General features: G+C 41.6%; 1 protein-coding gene across 1 annotated transcript in view; it reads right to left on the bottom strand.

Annotated features, from left to right (window-relative positions):
- The window catches only part of col6a3 (collagen, type VI, alpha 3), an 83,028-nt gene that overhangs the window by 22,491 nt on the left and 37,234 nt on the right, over positions 1 to 23,303 (bottom strand). Inside the window, exons 22-37 of the mRNA XM_055879175.1 lie at positions 12,581 to 13,192; positions 9,642 to 10,268; positions 8,858 to 9,457; positions 8,068 to 8,679; positions 7,493 to 7,827; positions 7,246 to 7,324; positions 6,989 to 7,134; positions 5,896 to 5,988; positions 5,670 to 5,723; positions 5,205 to 5,276; positions 5,051 to 5,077; positions 3,903 to 3,947; positions 3,563 to 3,616; positions 3,373 to 3,435; positions 3,041 to 3,106; positions 2,766 to 2,819 (exon numbers count right to left, since the gene is read on the bottom strand). Coding sequence (XP_055735150.1) covers positions 2,766 to 2,819; positions 3,041 to 3,106; positions 3,373 to 3,435; positions 3,563 to 3,616; positions 3,903 to 3,947; positions 5,051 to 5,077; positions 5,205 to 5,276; positions 5,670 to 5,723; positions 5,896 to 5,988; positions 6,989 to 7,134; positions 7,246 to 7,324; positions 7,493 to 7,827; positions 8,068 to 8,679; positions 8,858 to 9,457; positions 9,642 to 10,268; positions 12,581 to 13,192 — 3,539 coding nt within the window. The remainder of the gene's footprint in view (positions 1 to 2,765; positions 2,820 to 3,040; positions 3,107 to 3,372; positions 3,436 to 3,562; positions 3,617 to 3,902; positions 3,948 to 5,050; positions 5,078 to 5,204; positions 5,277 to 5,669; positions 5,724 to 5,895; positions 5,989 to 6,988; positions 7,135 to 7,245; positions 7,325 to 7,492; positions 7,828 to 8,067; positions 8,680 to 8,857; positions 9,458 to 9,641; positions 10,269 to 12,580; positions 13,193 to 23,303) is intronic.

The following is a 23,303-nucleotide window of genomic DNA, read 5'->3' as shown; positions in this document are numbered from 1 at the left end:
ACATTTTAATTTTAAAAGCCTGTTATATTAAATGAAGTGCCCTTTCATTTAGATCACATGGATTATTCAATATATCCAATTTATTATATTGATAAAGGCTTGCTAAAGTGCCTAATTCAGCATTTTGACATTTCCCTCCGTCAACCCTGTGTCACTTCTAGGAAGATTTTAACCCACTTAATCACAAAATCTCTTTAGTTTCACCATCATTGTAAAGCCCTAGTTATTTTATTGCTTTGACAAAGTCATTTCCGGAGATTATTATTTATTTAATGTGATTAGTGATTCATTTACGTCTGTAACTCGTATTAAGGCCAACCCTGTTATGTGAACTGAACTCTAGTTTTAATATGGTGAAACTGTTTCTTTTTTTATTATTATTTGAAAGAAACACCGAACATCAAATCATACAGAACGGCAGGTGAAGTGAGCCGGTTTTACTATTTTTGGCTATGGCTGGGCTGGATATGCCAAGAGATGAGTTCGGAGTGGTCTGCAATGTAGCACGCTTTTGTCTGTAATATGAGCTGCTTAGTGTGTGTAGGTAATCCTTTTTAAAGCAGCTTTATTGAAAGATATCACAAAGAACTGCACAAATTTTGCTAAGGCTCTTCACTTTCTAGATAACCGAGTTTTGAAATCAGTGGAATGTCAGGTGGAAGCAGAATATGATAGCTAAGGAGATGTGAGAAAATTTGAGCGTTTGATTGAAAATATGCCGAGGGAGTCAAAAACAGAACCCATAGAAGGCTGTTGTGTAAAACACTTGTCTCTGGATTACATCTTCAAACTAAGGGCAACCATGGCATCCATGACAGAGAGGGAGAAGCGTTCATCCATGTGTACAGGTAACAGAGTCTAGCTAGCTACATTTTCAGATATGATAAGTTTCTAATTTTGTCAGAAAGTCATTTTTATTGCAAGATAAAGCGTACTGTTAGCTAATGTTATCTGACTGGCTTGCTAGCTAACGTTACGTGTATGATCTGTGTAGTAATATTATTCGTATCGCAGAGCCATTTGTATTGCTAGTTATAGCTTAATGTTAGTTAGCTAGCTAACATTGAACCTAGTTTGCTACCTGCAGATTCTTGCAGTGTAGTAATGTTAGGAGTTGGGATTATGGTTCATTGTTTAGCTAGCTACATGTTAGCTACATGTCTAAACAAATGACTCCACTATAACCATTTCACTATACCATTGACACATTCTGTATCCTGCGCATGTGACAAATACACTTTGGTTTTATTTTGTATAGTGTGTGTTTACCAGACACGGTAATGTGAAGAACAATGTGACCTGCTCCAAAGTCAAATTAAGATATAACGTTAGGCCAACGAGACAGTGTCCAAGTTAAAAAATTATCCGGTAGAATGCCCAGCTTTTATTTCATCACACTCACAACTGTAAGCTATTTTCTGTAATTAGCTCGCCATTAACTTGTAAACAATGATCTTGTTGTGAGTTTATTTTCCTGTAATAATTAATACAAATTAGCTGAAGTTAAGACTTTGTCAGATATATGATATGGTCATTACTTGAACTGGCTAGCCAGCTAACTTCACATTAGTTAGCTAGCTAACAAGCTAGAAATGAACCAAAATCTTGTTCAGAAAGTTGCTTTTAGTTGCCTGGTTTGCTAGATTGACCTATACCAAATACATTTTTCAACAAATGGATTTATTGGTTTTAAAGTACACAAGTTATGTCATTTTGGACCACCAGGTTGCTGATGTCATGCAGCCTGCAGTTTTTGTGTTTATACTTTTTCATAACGACAATGACAAGTTTGATGTTGGATGTCACTGTGACAAATGTCAACAAACATGTTAATAGACGTAGCATAAACCAGCCTTTAGTCTTAAAATCTGTAGGTTGTTTAGTACACTACTTTACTCACTCTGTTTAGCACATGGCCTCACATGGGAATCCTTAAAGAGATGGGTGGGGCTAAGGCTTAAAAGGGTCTGAATGATGCTGAATGGGTGTAGACAAAGAAAAGCTCTCCAGTAGGTATACCAAAATATTCAAGGGCTCTGAGCCTCTACTTTTATCCATCGTAAAAAACACAATTTCAAATTTTGCTACAGAAGACCGAATCGAGCCAGTCGGTCACATATATTGACAGGCTAGACATGTTTGAATAATGTTATTATTTTGTGAAGCTTGCGATTGCCACTCCCTGTTGCACACAACAAGCATCCATTCCCAAATGTCACAAGGGGATTCATGGCTGATTTAAGAATAAATTGTCAACCCTGTTACGGTCAACCCTGTTACAGTCAACCCTGTTACAGTCAACCCTGTTACAGTAAACCCTGTTACAGTCAACCCTGTTACAGTCAACCCTGTTACAGTCAACCCTGTTACAGTCAACCCTGTTACTTTATTTGTCACTTAATAGGCACTTACTATAGCCATTTATTTATTTTACCTCTTGAGATGGGAAAACTTCAATTTTATTCAAATGTGTTCTTTATGACAAAATGTTAAAATGTTAAAATTGTCAGCCCTGTTACGGTTAACCCTGTTACAGTCAACCCTGATACTTTATTTGTCACTTAACAGGCACTTACTATAGTCATTTATTTATTTTACCTCTTGAGATGGGAAAACATGAAATCAAATGTTTGTTTTTTTACCAAGTTACACTCAAAAGGCACCAAATTGGTGGAACGACCCAACTATTGTGTTTAACGAAACATTAAGTCAAATATCAGACAATAGTTTTTAGTAATAGAGAAGAAGAGAGAGAGTGGTCCTACCGTCCTGCCTGGTTCACCGGGGTCTCCCATCTTACCATCTTCCCCTGGCTCTCCCTAGGATTCAAGACAAAGTACATCAGTGAGAGAAACTATTTAAGTGACTATTTAAACAGGAAATGAGTGATGAACATACTCACTGTGCAATGGCAAAAAAGCACTCAAAATATCAAGAATACCTGGATACTGGATAGTTAATTTCCTTTACAAAACATTGTAATCTCCAAAGCAGATCACATTATAGCTTGGCGTGAGGAAGAGAGTCAGGAAGTAATTACCACTGGGCCGACGTCGCCTGGGTCTCCTTTAGGTCCAGCCACGTTGTTATCTTGCCCTGTGGTTCCCTAGGAAACACAAAGCAAATGGAATCAGATTCAGAATCAGTTTGGCTCTTAATGATGAGGTAGAAATACTTGGTTGACTAGTTTGGTTTACTTCTCTGTTATATTTACCATAAGAATCCCAATCATTACTTGTCCTGATATCATTATAAGGTAATACCAAATGATGATCGAACCAGGATCAATTTACCCATCCCTGGTCCTGAAAAAAATCATTATGTAAAGAAAACAAGCTCTGATCTGGAATAAAGCGGTCAGAGGATACTCACAGGATCTCCTCGGATTCCGGTATCCCCGATGTCTCCTGCATGTCCTTTAGTTCCTTTGGTTCCCTGAACACAAAAAAGACAGAAGTATCTGTGAGTGATAACCATATCAGAATCATGAAAATGAATGAATGCATGGGAAAGTATCAAAACATTAAATTTGTGAGGTTGCAATGACCATACGAGGACTCACCCTTCTCCCAGGGTTTCCTCTGTCTCCTGGGGGTCCAGCGACTCCACTCTTGCCCTAGTGGAAGGCAATAAATCAGTCAGCCACACATTACAGTGTGGTCTAAAAGTTCATCATAAGTCATCATATTAGTCTCTACTACTGTGGATCTGTTTTGTGGGAACAACTTCAAGCAAAAGCACTCAAAGTTGGATTTACGGTACATTTTGCTATGTAAGATGGTGGATTACAAAGGCCCTTCTGGCATGAGACCAAGATTTTAAAAGCTGTAACTGTTCCCTTGAAGTTTGGTATGACAGTCCATGCCATAGTTTAAAATATCTTAAAGTCATGTTTTTCTTACCTCTTCTCCATTGATGCCATCCAGGCCAATCTCTCCAAATTCACCCTGATAGAAGACAAGGGTTGTTGGGGGTTGACACTCATCATTAACATTCAAACAAATCATCAGTATTATGTGATCAATATACTGTATCTATTCTCATTTGAACATACAGTGCCTTCAGAAAGTATTCACACCCCTTTGACTTTTTCCACATTTTGTTGTTTTACAGTCTGAATTTCAAATAGATTACATTAACATTTTGTGTCACTGGCCTACACACAATACCCCATGATGTCAAAGTGGATTTATGTTCTTAGACATGTTGAAACATATATAAAAAATGAAAAAATTGAAATGTTTTGAGTCAATAAGTATTCAACCCATGTGTTATGGCAAGCCTAAATACGTTCAGGAGTAAAAATGTGCTTAACAGGTCACATAATATGTACTAACTCTGTGTGCAATAACTGACGACCTCATCTCTTTACCCAACATATACAATTATCTGCAAGGTCCCTCAGTAGAGGAAAACCTGGTTCAGTCTGCTTTCCAACAGACACTGGGAGACAAATTCACCTTTCAGCAGGACAATAACCAAACACACAAGGCCAAATATACATATTACATTTAAGTCATTACATTTAAGTCATTTAGCAGACGCTCTTATCCAGAGCGACTTACAAGTACATACATTCATACTTTTTTGTACTGTTTTTGTACTGGCCCCCCGTGGGAATCGAACCCACAACCCTGGCGTTGCAAGCGCCAGGGTTGTATTATATACACTGGAGGTGCTTACCAATAAGACATTGAATGTTCCTGAGTGGCCTAGTTTCAATTTTGACTTAAATCGACTTGCAAATCTATGGCAAGACATGAAAATGTCTGTACAGCAATGATCAACAACCAACGTGACAGAGCTTGAAGAATACAAAAAAATAATAATGTGCAAATATTGTACAATCCAGGTGGCAAAACTCTTAGAGACTTACCCAGAAAGACTCACAACTGTAATCACTGCCAAAAAATGATTCTAACATGTAATTGAATACTTATCTAATCAAGATGTATTTGTGTTTTATTTGTTACATTTATTTTTAAGTCAAGGGTTGTGAATACTTTCTGAAGGCACTCTAAGTAATGATTTCTCAATTTCAAAAACTCACCTTTTCTCCAGAGTACCCACGACCACCCTGATCAAGGGAGAGCAGAAGAGATATCCATTGTTAAATGTTTTATGCAAAAAAAGTACTACATTCCATTATGATTTCACATCAATTAACCTGTTGATCGATACGGTGGTGCTAAGTGGGTACTTACCTTGATGCCCCTCTGTCCAGGACATCCCTGGAAACCTTGAGTTCCATTGACACCAAGAGGACCTCTGTCTCCCTGTCACAGGACGAGAAGTAAGAGATTTCATGTAACAAAACATAGCGTATACGTACACTGTATCGAATAACATTGAGATTGACGATGGTTGCCGTATATCACCCTAGGGTACTACACATTTGTGACCTAGTATTCTCTGCATCGTTGCGGAATAATTTCACTGTACTGTTTTACGCCTGCTGTATCCTGTGCACGCAACAAATAAAATTGGATTTGATTGCACTTTGAGCATCTGGAATTATTACTATTTTCTATTTATTTATATAACTTCAAAGCAGGTGTATAGTGCGGACTGAGGGCACAGTCTTACTAAAGAAGACAGAAAGAAAGCTGGACATGTATTTGTGGGGTTAGTAAGGTTTCATATACAGTATGAACATAAATCTGACTTACGGATCCACCCTCATCTCCGGGATGTCCTGCTCCACCTGCTCCGCCTGGACCACCCTGCAAGATAAGAAGCATATTATGCGTAAATCTACACTGTATAACTAACTCATCACAATAGTAAAGCACAAGGCCTTTCATCGTCTACAGAAACATTTTCCTAGCCATTTTTTCACACTTACATGCACATTAGCATACTTAAGTTCAAGTAATAATAAAGAACATTAGTAACCTTCAGTCCTCCAAGTCCGACTGCTCCTCTGTCTCCCCTTGTGCCGGTGCATTTGCATGGCACCGCGCAACACTCCCTCTCAGCAATGTTGTCCTGTAAATTGGAAAGTTTACAAAATTGGAATTGAAGACGGAACAAAAGCAATTGTGTACAGCCAAGATAATTGATTGATGATCCACTCAATCAAAATGTGCATCTCTGTGACTTGACCGGGACTTAAATGATCTTCCTTTAGATGTTCAATGTGGTCATACTATAGCTTAGTCCTTAGTCTTTCTCCAGGTTCTTTCCTCAAAGCGTTTGTGTGGCAATGTTGGGTTTCATGGCAGTTGGGCTGTATGGTACAGTATAGGTACAAGTACAAGAACTGGTAACATTTCAGTAGTGAGTGACTGTAACACCACTAGGGTTGCAATCACTAGGGTTGAAATTTGACCAGTAAACTACCAGAATTTTGGTCACTTTCAAGCATATATCATTTTATCAAATTACATCTAGTGGCATTTTTGGTTACTTAATTTTGTCACAAGTGTCTGTCATTATCTCTGGCCCTCTGTGTGGCCTTATCACATGTAAAATATATTTTAAAAATCAACAAAAAAATGATTAAAATTATTTTTTGTAAAGAAGAGAATGACAACGCTGTAAAACATTATCCTAAATATAAACCATCAACTTAATGAATACCAATGGTGTTTAATATGAGGGAATCGGCATGAAATATCCTTTATATTTTTCTTTAATCACTTTAATTTATAATACCATGTCAATAGGTCTTTGTTGGGGAAAAACTGATGGCAGTTGTGAAAAAGACAATAGTTGGAAGAATTTTTGATTAGATTTTGGATTAGATGCTTTTTTCATTAATAAGGCTATTTTCTCATGAACCATGTGGTCTATCCACCGGAAACTAATTTATTATTTGGACACAGATATAAAACAGTGAATATTATATATGAATACATTTTTAAAAGTTATTCAAGTATAAATTACAAAATGTATCATAGATTGCCATAGATTACCTGTTAATTACAGAAGATTCTGGTAACTTTGGTAAATTCCATGTAGCTTTGCAACCCTAGACACCACTCACCAGTTCCTCCAGAAGCTCGTAGTCCAAGTCCATGACATTAACTCTGAGGGGTCTGGTGTACCTGAAGCCACGGCCAAACTCCAGGAGCACGGCCTCCTCAAACCTGGGTACCCGCTCCAGACCCACCAGGATAAAGCTGTTCACACCTAGCATGGCACAACACACATAAGACTCAGATTCTATTCTCTTTGTCCAGGATGTTTCTCAGTTAATGCAGTTTCAACCGCTTATTATCCAGACATAATAATTCTCCTCACCTGAAATCTTAAGTTCTTCAACCTGTCTCTTCATTTCATTATACTGGCCATCCAGACCATCAGTCAGATGGATCACAACCTGTGCGGGGGGTGGACAATCATTTAATTTCATTAATCATGAATGGCATTTGTTTAAATTTGTTTGCTTTCCTCTCAAGTCAAACTTAAAATGAGAGACTTCAAATCTGCTCTCACACAGTTCCATGTTTATGAAGATAATTACATGAAGTTAGACAAACAGACACACCTTGACCGCATCTGCTGCTCGGCTTTTGAACCTGGAACCATATGCGGCAATGGTCTTGGCGTTGAGGAAGTAGGGTCCGCGGGCGCGCAGTGCTCGGAAGGCCTCGAACAGCATGTCGGCGTTGTTCGTGAACTCCAGGTGGACGGGTTCTGAGGCGGCATCCATGGCCAGGATGCCCACCTGGATCGATGGGATCTGGCCCGACGAGCAACTGATGCCCGTCATCTTGGTGATCCTTTGGAGGATGGCACCCATCTTGGACTCCAGGATCCTCTGGGCCTGGAAGATGTTTGGTGAGGACACATCAAAGCCTACCAACACCTCCAGACTGCAGTCTGAAAGAGAGAGAGAGAGAGAGGAGGTTGAGGTTGGTTTGTTGAAGTTGGTTTGTTGAGGTTGGTTTGGAGCTTCTCTGTACCACAACTTTTAATATGGATGTTTTCTTGTAATTTCTTTTATCAATGTTCCATATGAAAGGAATGTAAGTAAAACAAGCATCAGGAAGTGAAGTAGACATGCCATGTTATGTCCCCCTGATATCAACACTAAGGAAGAAAAAGTAAAATGGTCCTCACTCTTTGAGGGCTCCTGGCTCACGCCAGTGCATAGCTTGACTCCCTTCAACTCGTCGTCCAATGTCTCAAGGATTTGCTCGTTGAGCTCAGAGAGCTCCACAAACGTGCTTGCCCTGGCCACTGTGGAGGCCTCGCTCGCCAGGTTGTTCAACTCGTCCTCAATGTCACCCACGCCGACAGCGTAGATGCGCACGCCGGTGGCCTTCAACGCCAGAGCTGCGGTCTTGCTGTCGTCGGCCGACCTTCCGCCAGTGATGATCATCAGGATCTGGGGGATGCCCTCATCCTTCCTGCTGCCTTTACCTTTGATGAAGTGGTTCTCCTGCACGTGGCGTATGGCGGTGCCCGTGTTGATCCTGCGGCCGCCCTTGTACTCGGTGCGGCTGATGGCGTCGATTATGTCGTCCTTGTCCTTGTAGGTATTGAGGTAGAACACGTCGGTGACGTCGGTGGTGTAGCTCGCCAGGCCAATCTGCAGGTTGTCACGCTCAGTGAAGAAGAGGTCGATGAGGTTCTGGATGAACCCCATCACCTCCTTGAAGTTGTCCTTGCCCAGGTTGATGGAGCCGTCCACCAAGAATACAATATCAGCAACCTTGGCTTTAGGGAGGCCTGATGCAGAGAGAGCGAACAGAGAGTGAGTGAGAGAGCGAGAGAGAGGGATAGAGGGAAAGAGAGAGGTGCCATGTTGAATCATATCTACAGTATTTATTTAGATTGTATTTGGTATTTATCAATACGTTTCTTATAAAGAAAAGGTGAGAATGCATTGCTGTGTGGTTTCACTTACTTGGGTCGACAAAATCTGTAGGTGCCTCATCAGGGATTGTTCCGTTCAGCCTGGTAATAAACCTCTCCTTAATGACTGGCAAGCCGGGGAAAGCGGGTACCTGGAGAACATCGGCAGAGCTGGTGGCAATCTGGTTGAGCTGCCTTGAGTCTGCTCCACCAGCCCCGATGCCGATGCAGTTAACTCGGGAGCCTTTAAGCAGAGGGCCGTACACGGACACGTCAGTGGGGGACCTTCCGCCAGTAAGGACCACTAGATGCTGGGAGGCCTCCGCAAGCCGGACACCCGCCGAGGCTTTCAGCTCATTCCTGATCACATACTCGATGGCGTTGGCCAGATCGGATGATCTTCCACCCTGCTGGCGTAGTCTTTTAATGGCTGAGAGCACAGCTGGTTTTTTGTTGTGGGAGTTGAGAGAGAACTCGGTCTTGACCTTGTCGGAATATTGGACGACAGCGACCCGGACCTGGTCAAGTTGCACATCTAGTTGCTGAACGATGTTGAGGATGAAGTCACGGATGTGGGCGATGCCATTGGAGCCTGTGGTGTCCGAGCCATCGATGAGAAAGATGATATCTTTCCTCCCCATGTTGAGGTTAGCTGAGAAGTAAAGACACAAGAAAAAGTAAAGCAGGTGGTGTTTCACTTTTCTTGTTGGCAAAATATCTTTAAAACAGTTGAGCCAATATCATACAAAACAAAATTGCCATCATATTCAAAAATATTTTTGATTGGTAAGCACTATTTAGAATTACATTGGGTTTAATAATCTAGTATGTCTTACCAATATCCAAAACTGGGGGAACAAAACTGCTGGAGATGTCAGTGGTGGTCATGGTGTTGACTGAAGCAATAAGCTGCTGCTCCACTGTTGGAAGCTGCCCAAAGTTGTTAATGGAGTAGGCAAGTTCTGGCTTTAGGGCGATCTGCCTCAGTTCATTGGGGTCGGCATTCTTTGTGCCGATGGCTAAAGGGGCAACCAGGTTGGTCTTCAGCTGATTAACCGGTCCAGAGACGTCATCGTTGGACTTTCCCCCTGTGACTAGAATGAGGAACTGAGGAACTCCCTCCTCAATGCGGCTACCTGCTGATCTCTGGTAGATGTTCTTGGAGATCCATTCAAGGGCACGGCCAGTGTTCCGACGGTTCCCACCGCTGCTCTGAAGCTTCTTCGTGGCCTGGCGGACCTCGTCTTTGGTGGAGTGCTTGTTCAGGTGGAACTCCACCTTGGCACCGTCGCTGTACTGCACCACTGACACCCTCACCCGATCCAGACCCACGTCTAGCTTTTCCACGACCCTCCCAATCATGTCACGGATGGCGGGGAACTCGCTGCGCACAGCTGTTGTGCCGTCAATGAGGAAAACCACATCCCTCTTTTCTCCGCCAGTGGATACTATGGTTGTGGTGACTGTGAGAGAAGACAGGCACATCAAATGTGTTTGTTAACAACACAAATTGAGCCTCAATGTCAATGGTGGTCCGCCCATTAGGGAAATAGAGGACACTAAATGTAATATTTCAGTATTATTGATAATACATTTTTGTAATGAACATTTGAGAAGCAGAATATTTTTTTAAATCGATATTCAACTAGACTACAGCATTGCACAATCACAGGTGGTGATGCAAACTACTGAAACCCAGTTAAAAGTTCAACCGTATGAAAAACACCCCAGCGGTCACTCTCGAAAGTGCAAAAGACTGTATCTGATAGACGTTGTTGGGGTGTTCATCTCAACGAGCGATACAACAATTGAGCATGGTGGTAGTGATTGTGCTCTGTCTGTGGTGCTGCTTTGACAAACTCCCACGTAAGAGAACTTGTAGTTTTCCTCCTTAACCCACTGCTAGTAAACATCAATCAATCAAAGCTGTAAACACGCATCATCTTTTGTTTTTAGTCTCTTGTGTCACTGGATTTGAAGAAATAGAAATGGTATTGTACCAGCACTTAGTTTGGTTGAGCTTGTGTGTTAGCTATTAAAGCATTCTTTTTTTGTGGCTCTGCTAATACCTCAAAGGTGCACCCATGAGCCGGGTGGCCTTTCTCAACGGATGCTTATAACCTGTTCAAAACAACGTGGCACTACGTAATTGGTGATTTCATCTTTTCCCATGCAAAAATGTAAAACCTCTTCAGCTGACCACCTTGGAGCGATTATTCGGCTATATTTGCTATGCCCGTGTAAAAGTCAATATAGAGAGGGCCATGAAGGATAGAGTAGTAAACAGTTATTCCACAGACAACTGCAACACTGTGGAATATACTGGACCGGTATATAAAGTATTTGTGTGAGACGTAGTCAATTAGCAGAGCACATGCTCAAAGGCGTCATAGAACGAGTATCAAATAAAAAATGTATTGATATTTTGAATGTGAATGAACTGACCTTTTCACCTTTTGAATCAGTTTCAAATATCGTTTCAAATTGAGGGGGCATGACAGTTTCTGAAGGATTGCTTGTCTTATACTGTTCAACTGTATTATGACGTTATAAGTAACAGGAGGAAAATCACCAAATTGCACAATTTTTAAACAACTCCATACATGAATTTCACTGTGGAGTTGGCCCCCTCTGTCAAACACGGACGAACTACACCACACCAAACGACGCGTAGTGAGTAGCCCGTTCGTTTGGTATATACTTTGTCCAAACCAGACAATCACATGTTATCTGCTGCTTAAGACGAAAACATTGGTACCAAATATACTGGGGTAAGTAATGTGGAAGTCCGTGTCGGACCGTTTAAATCTCATGAGCCAATGAAAATATAACATGGACGGTGACGTCATTTTGGGTTGTAGTACCGCTACTAATCACTGGAGAAAACTTGCACAGGCTCATAGAGTTATTCCTTTACCATTTTTCATCATGCTACTTCTAGCAAGCTAGCCTAGGTGCTAGCCGGTCATGCTAGCTCCTTTATGCTGTGCCACATACCTCGGATATGAATTCTTCTGTTCTTATTTTCTGTGTATGCATATCGTTATGTTTATGGACATCTACAATGTTTGTGCAGCCTCTGTTTGTGCACTGTATTTAGCCGTACGTAGCATGTAGCCTTATTTAGGCTGTGCCTTCCTCGTGGTGCAGTTACTATCCCATGTTTGACATTGCAATCAAATTTCAGTTGCTAGTCCAGCTACTTTCTATGTCATTAGATTGGTGTAGATCTGGCCTATGCTTATCATCGGTCATTCTCTGTTGTGTGCATCATTTACCCGTATACTACATTGTTGTGTTTCGTCATATAACTGTGTTATTACTGTCTGGTCATTATAGTGTTTATAGCAATGCATAGATATTATGTTATTACTGTATCCTACCCGGTATACTCTATCCCTAGCATTCATACGTCAGTGTGCAGTGTGTGTATGTACATTCTATCTAGCCTCTTCACTGCAATTCCAGAAATGCCTTGTGGAACCACTTTTGTTTTACATGCTTACTTCCACTGTGAGCACTGTCAACACAGAGGGGTGTGGTGTGGTGAATCATTATCTACAAGAAACCTGATCTGAAGACATTCTTGCCAGACACTGGCACCTTTAGCTGTCTTACTAGTGCCCCTTCTACATGGCACTCCCGGATCAGCCTTTAGTATTTCTCAGTGCAATGTTGTCCAAATATACCACAACATTTGATCAACTATTATGAAATTCAAACAGACATTCATCCTATGAAACATACATCGATGACAGCAAGAGAGCGCATTTACCATCCAGATTTGGGATTACAGGGCGCAGCCTGGCGATGTCCTCATCTGACAACTCTGTGAGCGTGGTGATCAGTGTGTCCTGCACTGTGTACAGGCCAGGGAAGTCCTCTACAGTGTGGGCAAAGTTGGGAACATAGGAGACAACCTGAAGCTCCTGAGGGTTAACATCTCTGGTCCCGATGCTGAAGGGAAAAATGCCGGACTGCTTCAGTGATGTCGCAGGTCGACTGATTTCATCTGTGGACTTCCCGCCGGAGACGACAATCAGGAACTGTGGGACGCCCTCTTCCTTCCTGCCGCCATTTTGAGCATTCAGCACTTCGTTACTGACAAACTCCAATGCCTGACCCAGGTTACGGTCCCGGCCGCCTCGCTGACGCAGTCCCTTGACAGCGTTCATAACCCCCTCCTTGGTTGTGTGGGAGTTCAGATTGATATCTGCATCGGGGGAGTCGCCATACTGCACCACACCAATCCTGATCTTGTTCTCGCCCACGTTGAGTTTCTCCACAATCCTGCGGATGAACTCCTGGATGATGGGGAACTCCCGTCCAACGCCATCTGAGCCATCGACAAGGAAGACGATATCCTTCTTGGGACCCTGGGACTGAGCTGAAAGGAAAGGGAGAAGAAAATGTTTATCCACCACTGCTCCTTATATAGTAAATGGGTTAATACATTTCAAAACATGTTCTCACAAAGATATTCAATATCATTTTGCAAGCGATGATTGAACACTTCAGCTGAAGGACTTTCGTTCCTAGTGTCTTACCTCCCGGATCAATGAATGTGGCAGGGTCAGGATACCCGGCTTTGGCAAGTCTTGACATAGCAAAGAAGAGCCCTGTCTGGAGGTTTTGGAGGTTCCGCAGACAGAAAATGTTTTGTTGGGGGGAATTCGAGATTGACTGCATGACCCTGTATTCAGCATTTCTAAGGCCAATACTGACAGGGACCACACCAACATGCTTCAGCGCCATAGCTAAGGGTTCAACACTATCACTAGACCTCCCACCACTAAGCAGAATTTGTTTTTGTGGAACACCTTCCAGGCGCCTGGGCCAGAGGAAGCAATAAAGACATTGTCCCTGACATACACAAGAGCTGCTTAAGTGATGAGGGGTCTCCCTCCTTCAAGTTTGATCACTCTGATTGCATTTATAACCTTATATTTGGATGCATAAGTGTTTAAATAGAAATTGACCATGGCATCCCTGCTGTACTGTATCACAGAAATTCGGTATTTGTTCTCGTTCACTTTGAGCTTCTCAACTACTCCTTGTAAGAAGTCTCGTATAACTAGGAACTCATTTCTAACGTCATCAGATCCATCGACCAAGAAGACGACATCCTTCTTGGTTTACCAAAAGGAAAGGAGGACCAAGGCACTCTTCATATACTGAATTAAAATGCCTTTATTTGTATGGCATGTTGAATGGAAACAAAGTTTTAAAACGGACGCATTTTGGCTGCATGGCCATCGTCAGGGAGTACAAAGACATGATAATACAATGTTTTCTTTTGAACAGCTTTTTCCAATCAACCCTGATTTGAAGAGGGATTGGTTACAGAATTCACTGGACAACACCTAGTAAGCAATACTATATACATTAAAAAGTGAAATACTGTATATATGTTATCAAGCATGCATATCATGGCTAGAAGCATCAGAACCCTTAGAACGGTGGTTATAAACTTGAATATGACTGAGCAGAGTGGTAGGAATAGGAGAGACAATCTATTTTATAGTACACTTGATCACAGCAAACACAAAAGGGATCCTCACAGAAGCTAAGGAGAATGGTTACATTTCAGGCAATGAGTTCAAATTTCTTTTCAATGGCAGTCTGCGTACTGCTTCTTATTATCTTCTTCCAAAAGTCCACAAGAATCTTGAAAACCCCCCAGGTAAACAAGTCATTAGTGGTAATGAAGGTCTGACAGAACCCATCTCCAAGTAAATTGATTACTTTATTAAGACTTTTCAGCCATTACTCCCAAACTATTTTCAAGACACCACAGATCATAAACAATATAGGTACAGCTTCCTTTTTAGTCACCATGGATGTGGAGTCTCTATACACCACCATTGAACATGAAATAAGGATGGGCAGCTATGCACCATTTCTTGAGTACCCGGCCTGAGACTGAGATGCCTCCCACAGAATTCATTGTCTCACTGACTGAATGGACTCGTAATAACAACATCTTTGTCTTTCAGGACCGTATTTTTAACCAAGTCAAATGATGTGCCATCGGAGCTTGCTACAGCCCTTCCTACGCTGGTTTGTACTTACGTAGATTGGAAAATTACTTCATTTTGGATCCTTCTAAAACCAGTTCTTTGACCGGATTATATGGTGGGGACGCTATATTGAGGATGTTTGCCTGTTCTGGTCTGGCTCAGAAGATTAATTTATTTCCTTCCACTAATACCTTATCAGCATTAACCCTAACATCAAACAAACTACTGTGTGGAGTACAGCAAGGATAACATGCATTTTTTTAACCTTGACATCATTAAAAATAGCAAGGTTGTTTGCGCACATCAATCTTTAGGAAACCTACAAATGAGAATCCCATTCTGAGGGCAGACAGCTTCTACCCCAAAAGGCTAAAGATAACATTCCATATGGCCAATTCCAAAGAGTCTGCAGAATTTGCAATTAGAAAACAGACTACAGTGTAATATCTGCTGAATTGGAGAATCACTTCTTGAATCTGGTTTACAGCTCTCAGGTCCTGAAAGATGCAGTTATAAGGGCTGGACGACTTGACAGAGAGAACAAATTGCAAAGGGGAGTGACTTATGATGGACCAGAGAGAGTGTACTTTGTTACAAAATACAGCACTGAAGCAGAGAACATTTAAATAGTCATTAAAAATAATTGGGGAATCATCCAAAGTGATACCCTACTACACAAAGTCATCCCAGAGCCACCAGTCAGAGATGTCCTACCCTAAATGACAAATTAGTCCACAGTTATCTTCCGGGTGACTCTTAAAATACTTGGCTAGACCACAAACCCAGGGGCTCTTTCAAAATGCTACCAGTGCAACCATTGCAGAAATATTGCACCGAAAAAGTATTTTGTTGACACAGCATCTAAAATGGAGTATCAAGTCAAGCATTTCATTAACTGCAAAACCACTCATGGCATCTACAGGTTGGAATGTCCACAGTGCAAGGTGTTCTACATCGGACTGACAAAGTGACGCCTTCAAGACCGCTTAGCGGAACACAAGTACGCCATACGGGTAGGCAATGAAGACTACTCCATGGCAAGGCACTACAAGTCTTCACACCATGGCGACCCTGCCTCCCTACAAGCTGTGGGTATTGATCATGTTCCGGCCTCAATTAGAAAATGGGACCATCTTAAACAGCTAAACCAAAGGGAAAGTTTTGGGATTTACAAACTACAGGCCACTAAGTACCCTGGTTTAAATGAAGATATGGATTTCTCACCTTTCCTGTAGGGCCATGAGAGGTCCCTTTGCAGTCATGTAGTGGACATTTTCCTCTATTGCCCTCAGCTATGTTTAGACTACTGTCATCTAGTGTGCTATAAAATCGATGACTCTCCTATTCTTACAACTTGCCCTGTCATATTCCAGGTTAGAACTACCTTTCTAGGGGTTCTGATGCTTCTAGCCTTGATATGCATTTCCGATTACACATTAAAAAGTGAAATACTGTAGATACGTTTAGTATTGCTTACTAGGTGTTGTCCAATGAATTATGTAACCACTCCCTCTTCAAATCAGAGTTGATTGGAACAAGCTGGTCAAAAGAGGACATTGTATTGTCATATCTTTGTACTCCCCGACGAAGACAAGCAGCTGAAATGCGTCGGAGTTAAAAAAATTAAAAAAAATAAAATAATTGAACATGCCATACAAATATAGCCATTTTAATTCATTGTGAAGAGTGCCTTGGTCCTGCTTTCTTTTTGAGGGACAATTTACCCCTTTTACCAAAGAGCACATTCTGTCTACCAAAACCTACTTTTATGTAGCTTAGCAGCACTTCCCTTCCTTCTTTTATTATCCTTCTTGATTTCTTCAAGTTGAGAAATTACAATAAATGTAGGCTGTGTTGTGTATCATGTCTCATGAAAGCATTTAGACATTTAGTCATGTTTTATATTCAGATGAACAAATGGACTACTGTCCTTTGCAGTTCTTTCCAAATTGTCTTCCCAGTATAAAAAAAGGACAAGTGACACTCAGAAAAAATATGTCACTTACCAATAAGAGTGGTACGGTTTAAAGTGAACAGTACATCTAATAAGATGTCTGGAAGCTCTCCAAAGTGTAAGAACCAACGTCGGAGATGAGAAGCAGGCATGTGGAGTCAACATTTAATCAGGAACAGACAGGTAACAGAACAGGAACGGCATCAGCACACGGGTAAACAAAGACAAACGACAATTAATGCTGAAGCAGGGAGCAGAGGGGAACCAGACATATATAGGGAAGGTAATTCTAGAATGTATTTGAGTCCAGGTGAGTCCAATAATTGCTGATGCGCATGACGGGGGGAAAGCAGGTGTGTGTAATGATGGTGGAATAAGTGTGCAATGCTGGGGAGCCTGACGGGAGCAGGTGTGACAGTACCCCCCCCCCCCCAGGGGCGCCACCCTGCTTCCCAACTGGGCGAGCCTGACGGGCCGGCCAAGAAACGGGCGCTGGACAAGCCAGCTGGGAATGAAACCCTGACGAACTGGCAAAGGCGTGAGAACCTGGCGAACAGGCTGAGGCATAGGAGCCTGACGATCCGGCTGAAGCATGAAGTCATATTGATCCCGTTGAGGCGTGGGAGCCCGACGATCCAGAGGAGGCATGGCAGCCTGACGAGCCGACTGGGTGTAAAAATCTGACGATCTGGCTGAGGCCTGACGTGGGATGGGTGCCTTCCGAGCCAACCGGAGAAAGAAACCTCTCAAGTCAGCTAGGGCGTGACAGCCCGACGAGCTGGCTTAGGCACCCCCGGTTCCATCGATGACGGGCCCCAACGTTACCACCAACCGGAAAGTCAGCACTCCCCAATGCTTCGTATGATGGCTTCAGCATTCCGTAAGGACCGATGCCGGAGATGAGAAGCAGGCATGTGGAGTCAACATTTAATCAGGAACAGACAGGTAACAGAACAGGAACGGCATCAGCACACGGGTAAACAAAGACAAACGACAATTAATGCTGAAGCAGGGAACAGAGCGGGGAACCAGACATATATAGGTGTCACGACTTCCGCTGAACTCGGTCCCTCTCCTTGTTCGGGCGGCGTTCGGCGGTCGACGTCATCGGTCATTGCGCTAGGTTTGTTTATAACCTAGGTTTGTTTGTTTTGTTTAATCTGGTTCATGTTACCGTGGTTGTGCTTTGTGCTGCCTCGCCTGTGCCTTTGGACCAGGGTGTATATTAAAGTTCTCCTGTTATCACCCATCTCTGCTCTCCTGCGCCTGACTTCCCGGCAACCAGTCACAATGACAGAGGTGATTGAGTGCAGGTTAGTCCAATAATTGCTGATGCATGTGACGGGGTAAGGCAGGTGTCCGTAATGATGGTGGCAGAAGTACGCAATGCTGGGGAGACTGGCACCCTCAAGCGCTAGGGGGGAAGTGCAGGAGCAGGCGTGACACAAGGTCAGTGATCAGAAAGACAAAATTACTTTTGTGAGCAGTGGTGGGAAGACCAATTGAGTCTGTGACAATGCTGAAGCTCAAAATGCCAAGATCTTCGAGTGTTGAAGCCGGTTGCCTAGCACTATTGCTGGAGGGTCCTCCTGTGAGCAGTATCAGTACTTGTGGAACACCTTCAAGAGGTCGACTTCCAGAGATGGTGGTGAAGACATTGTCTCTAAGATACTGTAGAGCCGTGGCAGTGTTGCGCGATCTTCCTCCCTTATCCATTAACGTTCGTATCTTGCTGATGACAGTGTCTTTGGTTGAAAAGGAACTCAAGTAGAAGAACACTACAGAGTCACTGCTAAACTGGATCACTGCAACCCTGTCTCTGTCTCTGGCCACATTAAGGTTTTACACAACTCTTAGTACAAAGTCTTGCATGGCAGGAAACCCTCTGCGACTGCTGTCTGAGCTGTCAATGAGGAACACATCACTTCGTCCAATTTGCGATTCCACTAGGGAGAATAGTACATGTGGACTTAACAAGATGCAACTCTTGTCATATCAGTATTTAAGGGAAACAGGGGGTTACATGCTATAACCATTTGGCATAGCAAAAGAAAATCCAGACAGCAAGTGAAACAAATTATGAAAACACAATTCCAGCACGGGCGTGAGAGTCAAGCAAGGGTTGACACTTTGAAAGATGTGAGGAACGAATCTTAAAGTACTCAGCACTTCATTTCAAGTTTCTGTAAAAATTAAAGCAAATAAGAAAGGAGCACATCACGTGCCATATATTGCTGTGAAACAGAGCTCATTGTCCTGTGTGTTGAAGACAATGGCAAATTAAGCCTCAAAATACATCACCAAGATTCTACAATCTTTTGTCTTGGAAAAGCAACATCAAATTCAAGTTTATGAGCCTGGGGAGAGCTTTGAAAAATGACTTATTGTTCTTATGTTGGAGAACAATGCCAATCAAAAGAGTGACGGGACAACCACATGATTCACATGTAGTATCAATAAGCAATTATGGGAAAGTGTTACTGACATCCCTTACCTAAAATGCCAGAATTTCTCCCGGTAGTAATTCTCATTGACGATAAAAGTTAATTCTCCAATCTATAAAGATCAAAGTATTCGGAAAATGTAAGTGCCAAAGAAGGTTTTAAAGAAATATTTGGCAGCTCTTCAATGTCTGTAGCTTTTGACCCGATGGCAAAGACCATGATGCCCTGTTGTTTCAGCACATGAGCAACATGCTTCATTTTATCTCTGCATCTTCCTCCACTCAAAATGACTTAAACCTGTTTAACACCGAGCCAGTGTCTACTTCCAGATGAAGTAGTGAACACATGGTCCTTGATGTACAGGAGGGCGGCCCCGGTGTTGAGAAGTGTCCCTCAGACCTCTAGCAGTGTCTAGAATGTTCTTAGTCGTAGCATAAGTATTCAGATAGAAGTGGAGTGAAGTTGAGTTTGTCAGCTACTTTTTCAACAAAATGACGAATATTACATATTAGTATCGCTGAAAACAACTGCAGCTGATTTAAATGAATGCATTCCAGAAAGTTGAAGTAAATGCCAATGCTGCAAAAATTGGAGGCAATTGCCTATTCTAATAGGCAACTAACAAGACTGTGATTAAAGAAGAGTAGAGATCAATGAAATAAAGAATGGAAAAGTTTTCTTGACATTGGTTGGTAATAATACTAAGCATAAGCATGGATGTAAAGTGGAAGTATTCACTCTCAATAATCAAGAACAATCTTTGAAAGTAAGATGTAAGAAGAAAAATGAGTGAGAGCAATATGAAAGAAGGCTTAAAAACATCTCTGGGATATGGCCAACATCCAGTGAAGATGCAAAGCGACATATTCAAATAAATTACTATAAAAATGAAACTTTCATGAAATCACACATTCAATATACCAAATTAAAGCTACATTTGTTGTGAATCCAGCCAACTTATCAGATTTCAAAACTGCTTTATGGCGAAAGCAAACAATGCTATTATCTGAGGATAGCACCCCCAGCAAACAATCACAGACCATCATATTTCAACCCTCCCGGCGCGACACAAAACGCAGAAATAATTATATAATTCATGCCTTACATTTGACGAGCATCTTCTGTTGGCACTCCAATATGATCCATAAACATCACAAATGGTCCTTTTGTTCGATTAATTCAGTCGATATATATCCAAAATGTCCATTTATTTGGCGCGTTTGATCCAGAAAAACACCGGTTCCAACTTGCACAACATGACTACAAAATATCTCAAAAGTTACCTGTAAGCTTTGTCCAAACATTTCAAACTACTTTTGTAATACAACTTTAGGTATTTTTTTACGTAAATAATCGATAAAATTGAAAACGGTATGATCTGTGTTCAATACCGGAGGAAAACAATGTATAGCATGCTTTCTGGTCACGCGCCTCTAACTAACAGTACACTTCGCTGGAGCCTCATTCTGAACATGGCTACTTCTTCATTTCTCAAAGGATAAACCTCAACCAATTTCTAAAGACTGTTGACATCCAGTGGAAGCGTTAGGAACTGCAGGAAGGTCCCTTCGAAATCTGGATTCCCAATGAAATCCCATTGAAAAGAGAGTGACCTCAAAAAAAAAACAATCTGAATGGTTTGTCCTCTGGGTTTTGCCTGCCAAATAAGTTCTGTTATAGTCACAGACAGGATTCAAACAGTTTTAGATACTTTAGAGTGTTTTCTATCCAATACTAATAATAGTATGCATATATTAGCTTCTGGGACTGAGTAGGAAGCAGTTTACTCTGGGCACGCTTTTCATCCAAACGTGAAAATGCTGCCCCTGCAAAAAATAGGCAATTGCCTATTCTAATAGGCAACTAACAAGACTGTGATTAAAGAAGAGTAGAGATCAATGAAATAAAGAATGGAAAAGTTTTCTTGAAATTGGGTGGTAATAATACTAAGCATAAGCATGGATGTAAAGTGGAAGTATTCACTCTCAATATTCAAGAACAATCTTTGAAAGTAAGATGTAAGAAGCAAAAATTAGTAAGAGCAATATGAAAGAAGGCTTAAGCAAGATGTTGGAGGATTTGCCTATGAGGTGGGGACGCCACTAAACAATCCATCTTCACAGTGGTCACCCATTGTCGTTGATGACTTAAAATAACGAGCGGCATTAATTCTTCTAATACTCTAAATACTTCTACGCATTATTTTGGAGAATGTAGATAAAAGCAAATATCTTACTAGGAAAGAGTAGCTGAGTAGATCTAAAAGATTTTAACATCACAAAGCAATTAACTGGTTAAATAGACAGAGGAAAACAAAGAAAATGTTTACCTATCAAACCAGGACTGGAAACTTGAGCAATTGATAGTAAAAGCTCCAGCTGCAGGCCTGGCAGGTATGAAAAGTCTTGTGCCATAAGGATGAGCTGTGAATCAGATGTAATTGACTGCATTTCTCTAGTGTCGGCCTGTCTGATGGCAATGCCAATACTCTGTATTCCTTGACCTTTCATATCCAAGGCAGCTTGCCTAACAGTGTCATTTGACCGTCCACCACTCAGCAAAATCAATATCTGAGGGACACCTTCATCACGTCTGCTTCCAGAGATGTCCCTAAAGATTTTATCTCTTACGAATTGGAGGGCTGCCCCTGTGTTAAGGGGTCGACCACCTTTGTGCCTCAGAAGTCTGATACTGTCAAGAATGTCCTCCTTTGTGGTGTATGTGTTCAGATAGAAATTAACTTCTTGATCTCTACCGTACTGGACAACAGAAACGCGATCTTTGTCTCCTCCCACATTGAGTTTCCCCACTACTCTCTGAACAAAATCACGCATTGCTGGGAATCCATTCCTTGTGCCATCAGAACCATCCACAAGGAATACCACATCCTTTCTGGAGGTGTCATGATCAACTGAGAAAATAAATAGATTATGTTAATCAGACTGTTGAAATGTGGGGCTTGTGGTCAAATTATACCATCGTTTCTAAGACTCAGCTGACATTTTACTAACACTTCCTGACTCTTAACCTCTCTCGGGTAGGGGGCAGTATTTTCACGTCCGGATGAAAAGCGTGCCCAAAGTAAACTGCCTGTTACTCAGGCCCAGAAGCTAGGATATGTATATCATTGGTAGATTTGGATAGAAACACTCAAAAGTTTCTGAAACTGTTACACTGATGTTTGTGAGTATAACAGAACTGATATGGCAGGTGAAACCCAGAGGACAAACTATCCCCCAAAAAATGAAATTTCAGCCTACCACTGTTTTCAATGGCTGTCATTTTTATTATAAGGTGAAATCCTCCCAGATTGCAGTTCCCAGGGCTTCCACTAGATGTCAAAAGTCTTTCGAAAGAGTTTCATAATGGTTTTTGGAAAAATGAGCCAGAAAATGTAGTTTTTCTAGGTGGCTCCAATTTTGGCCGTAGTGTTTCCAAGCGAGTGGAAGAGGGCACGTTCTTTTGTATTTATCCCCGGTAAAGACAATAACGATTATCTGTCTTAAATTTGATCATTTATTTACGTATTAGGGTACCTAAGGTTTGATTATAAACATTGTTTAACTTCTTTGGAAAAGTTTATTAGTAACGTTTGGGATTCATTTTGTATGCATTTTGATGGAGGGAAACTGGTTGGATTATTGACTGAAGAGTGCCAGCTAAACTGAGTTTTTATGGATATAAAGAAGGACATTATCAAAGAAAAGGACCATTTGTGATGTATCTGGGACCTTTTGGAGTGCCAACAGAAGAAGATCATCAAAGGTAAGGCATTAATTATATCGCATTTTCTGAAATATGTGGCGCACCTGCCTGCTTGAAATATGTTTTTCATGCTTTTGTATGCGGGGAGCTGTCCTCGGATAATCACATGGTGTGCTATCGCCGTAAAGACTATTTGAAATCTGACACAGCAGCTGGATTAAAAAGAAGTTAAGCTTTATTTTGATGTATCACACTTGTGATTTTATGAAAGTTAAATATTTATAATCCTGTAGTTCGAATTTCACCGGATGTTGGCCAGGTGGGACGCTACCGTCTCAACTGCCCATAAGAAGATAATTAACAGTGATGAAACAT

This window comes from Salvelinus fontinalis, chromosome 23 (genome assembly GCF_029448725.1).
Source record: "Salvelinus fontinalis isolate EN_2023a chromosome 23, ASM2944872v1, whole genome shotgun sequence".
Lineage (NCBI taxonomy): Eukaryota > Metazoa > Chordata > Actinopteri > Salmoniformes > Salmonidae > Salvelinus > Salvelinus fontinalis.
This window is presented reverse-complemented; position numbering and strand designations above follow the sequence as displayed.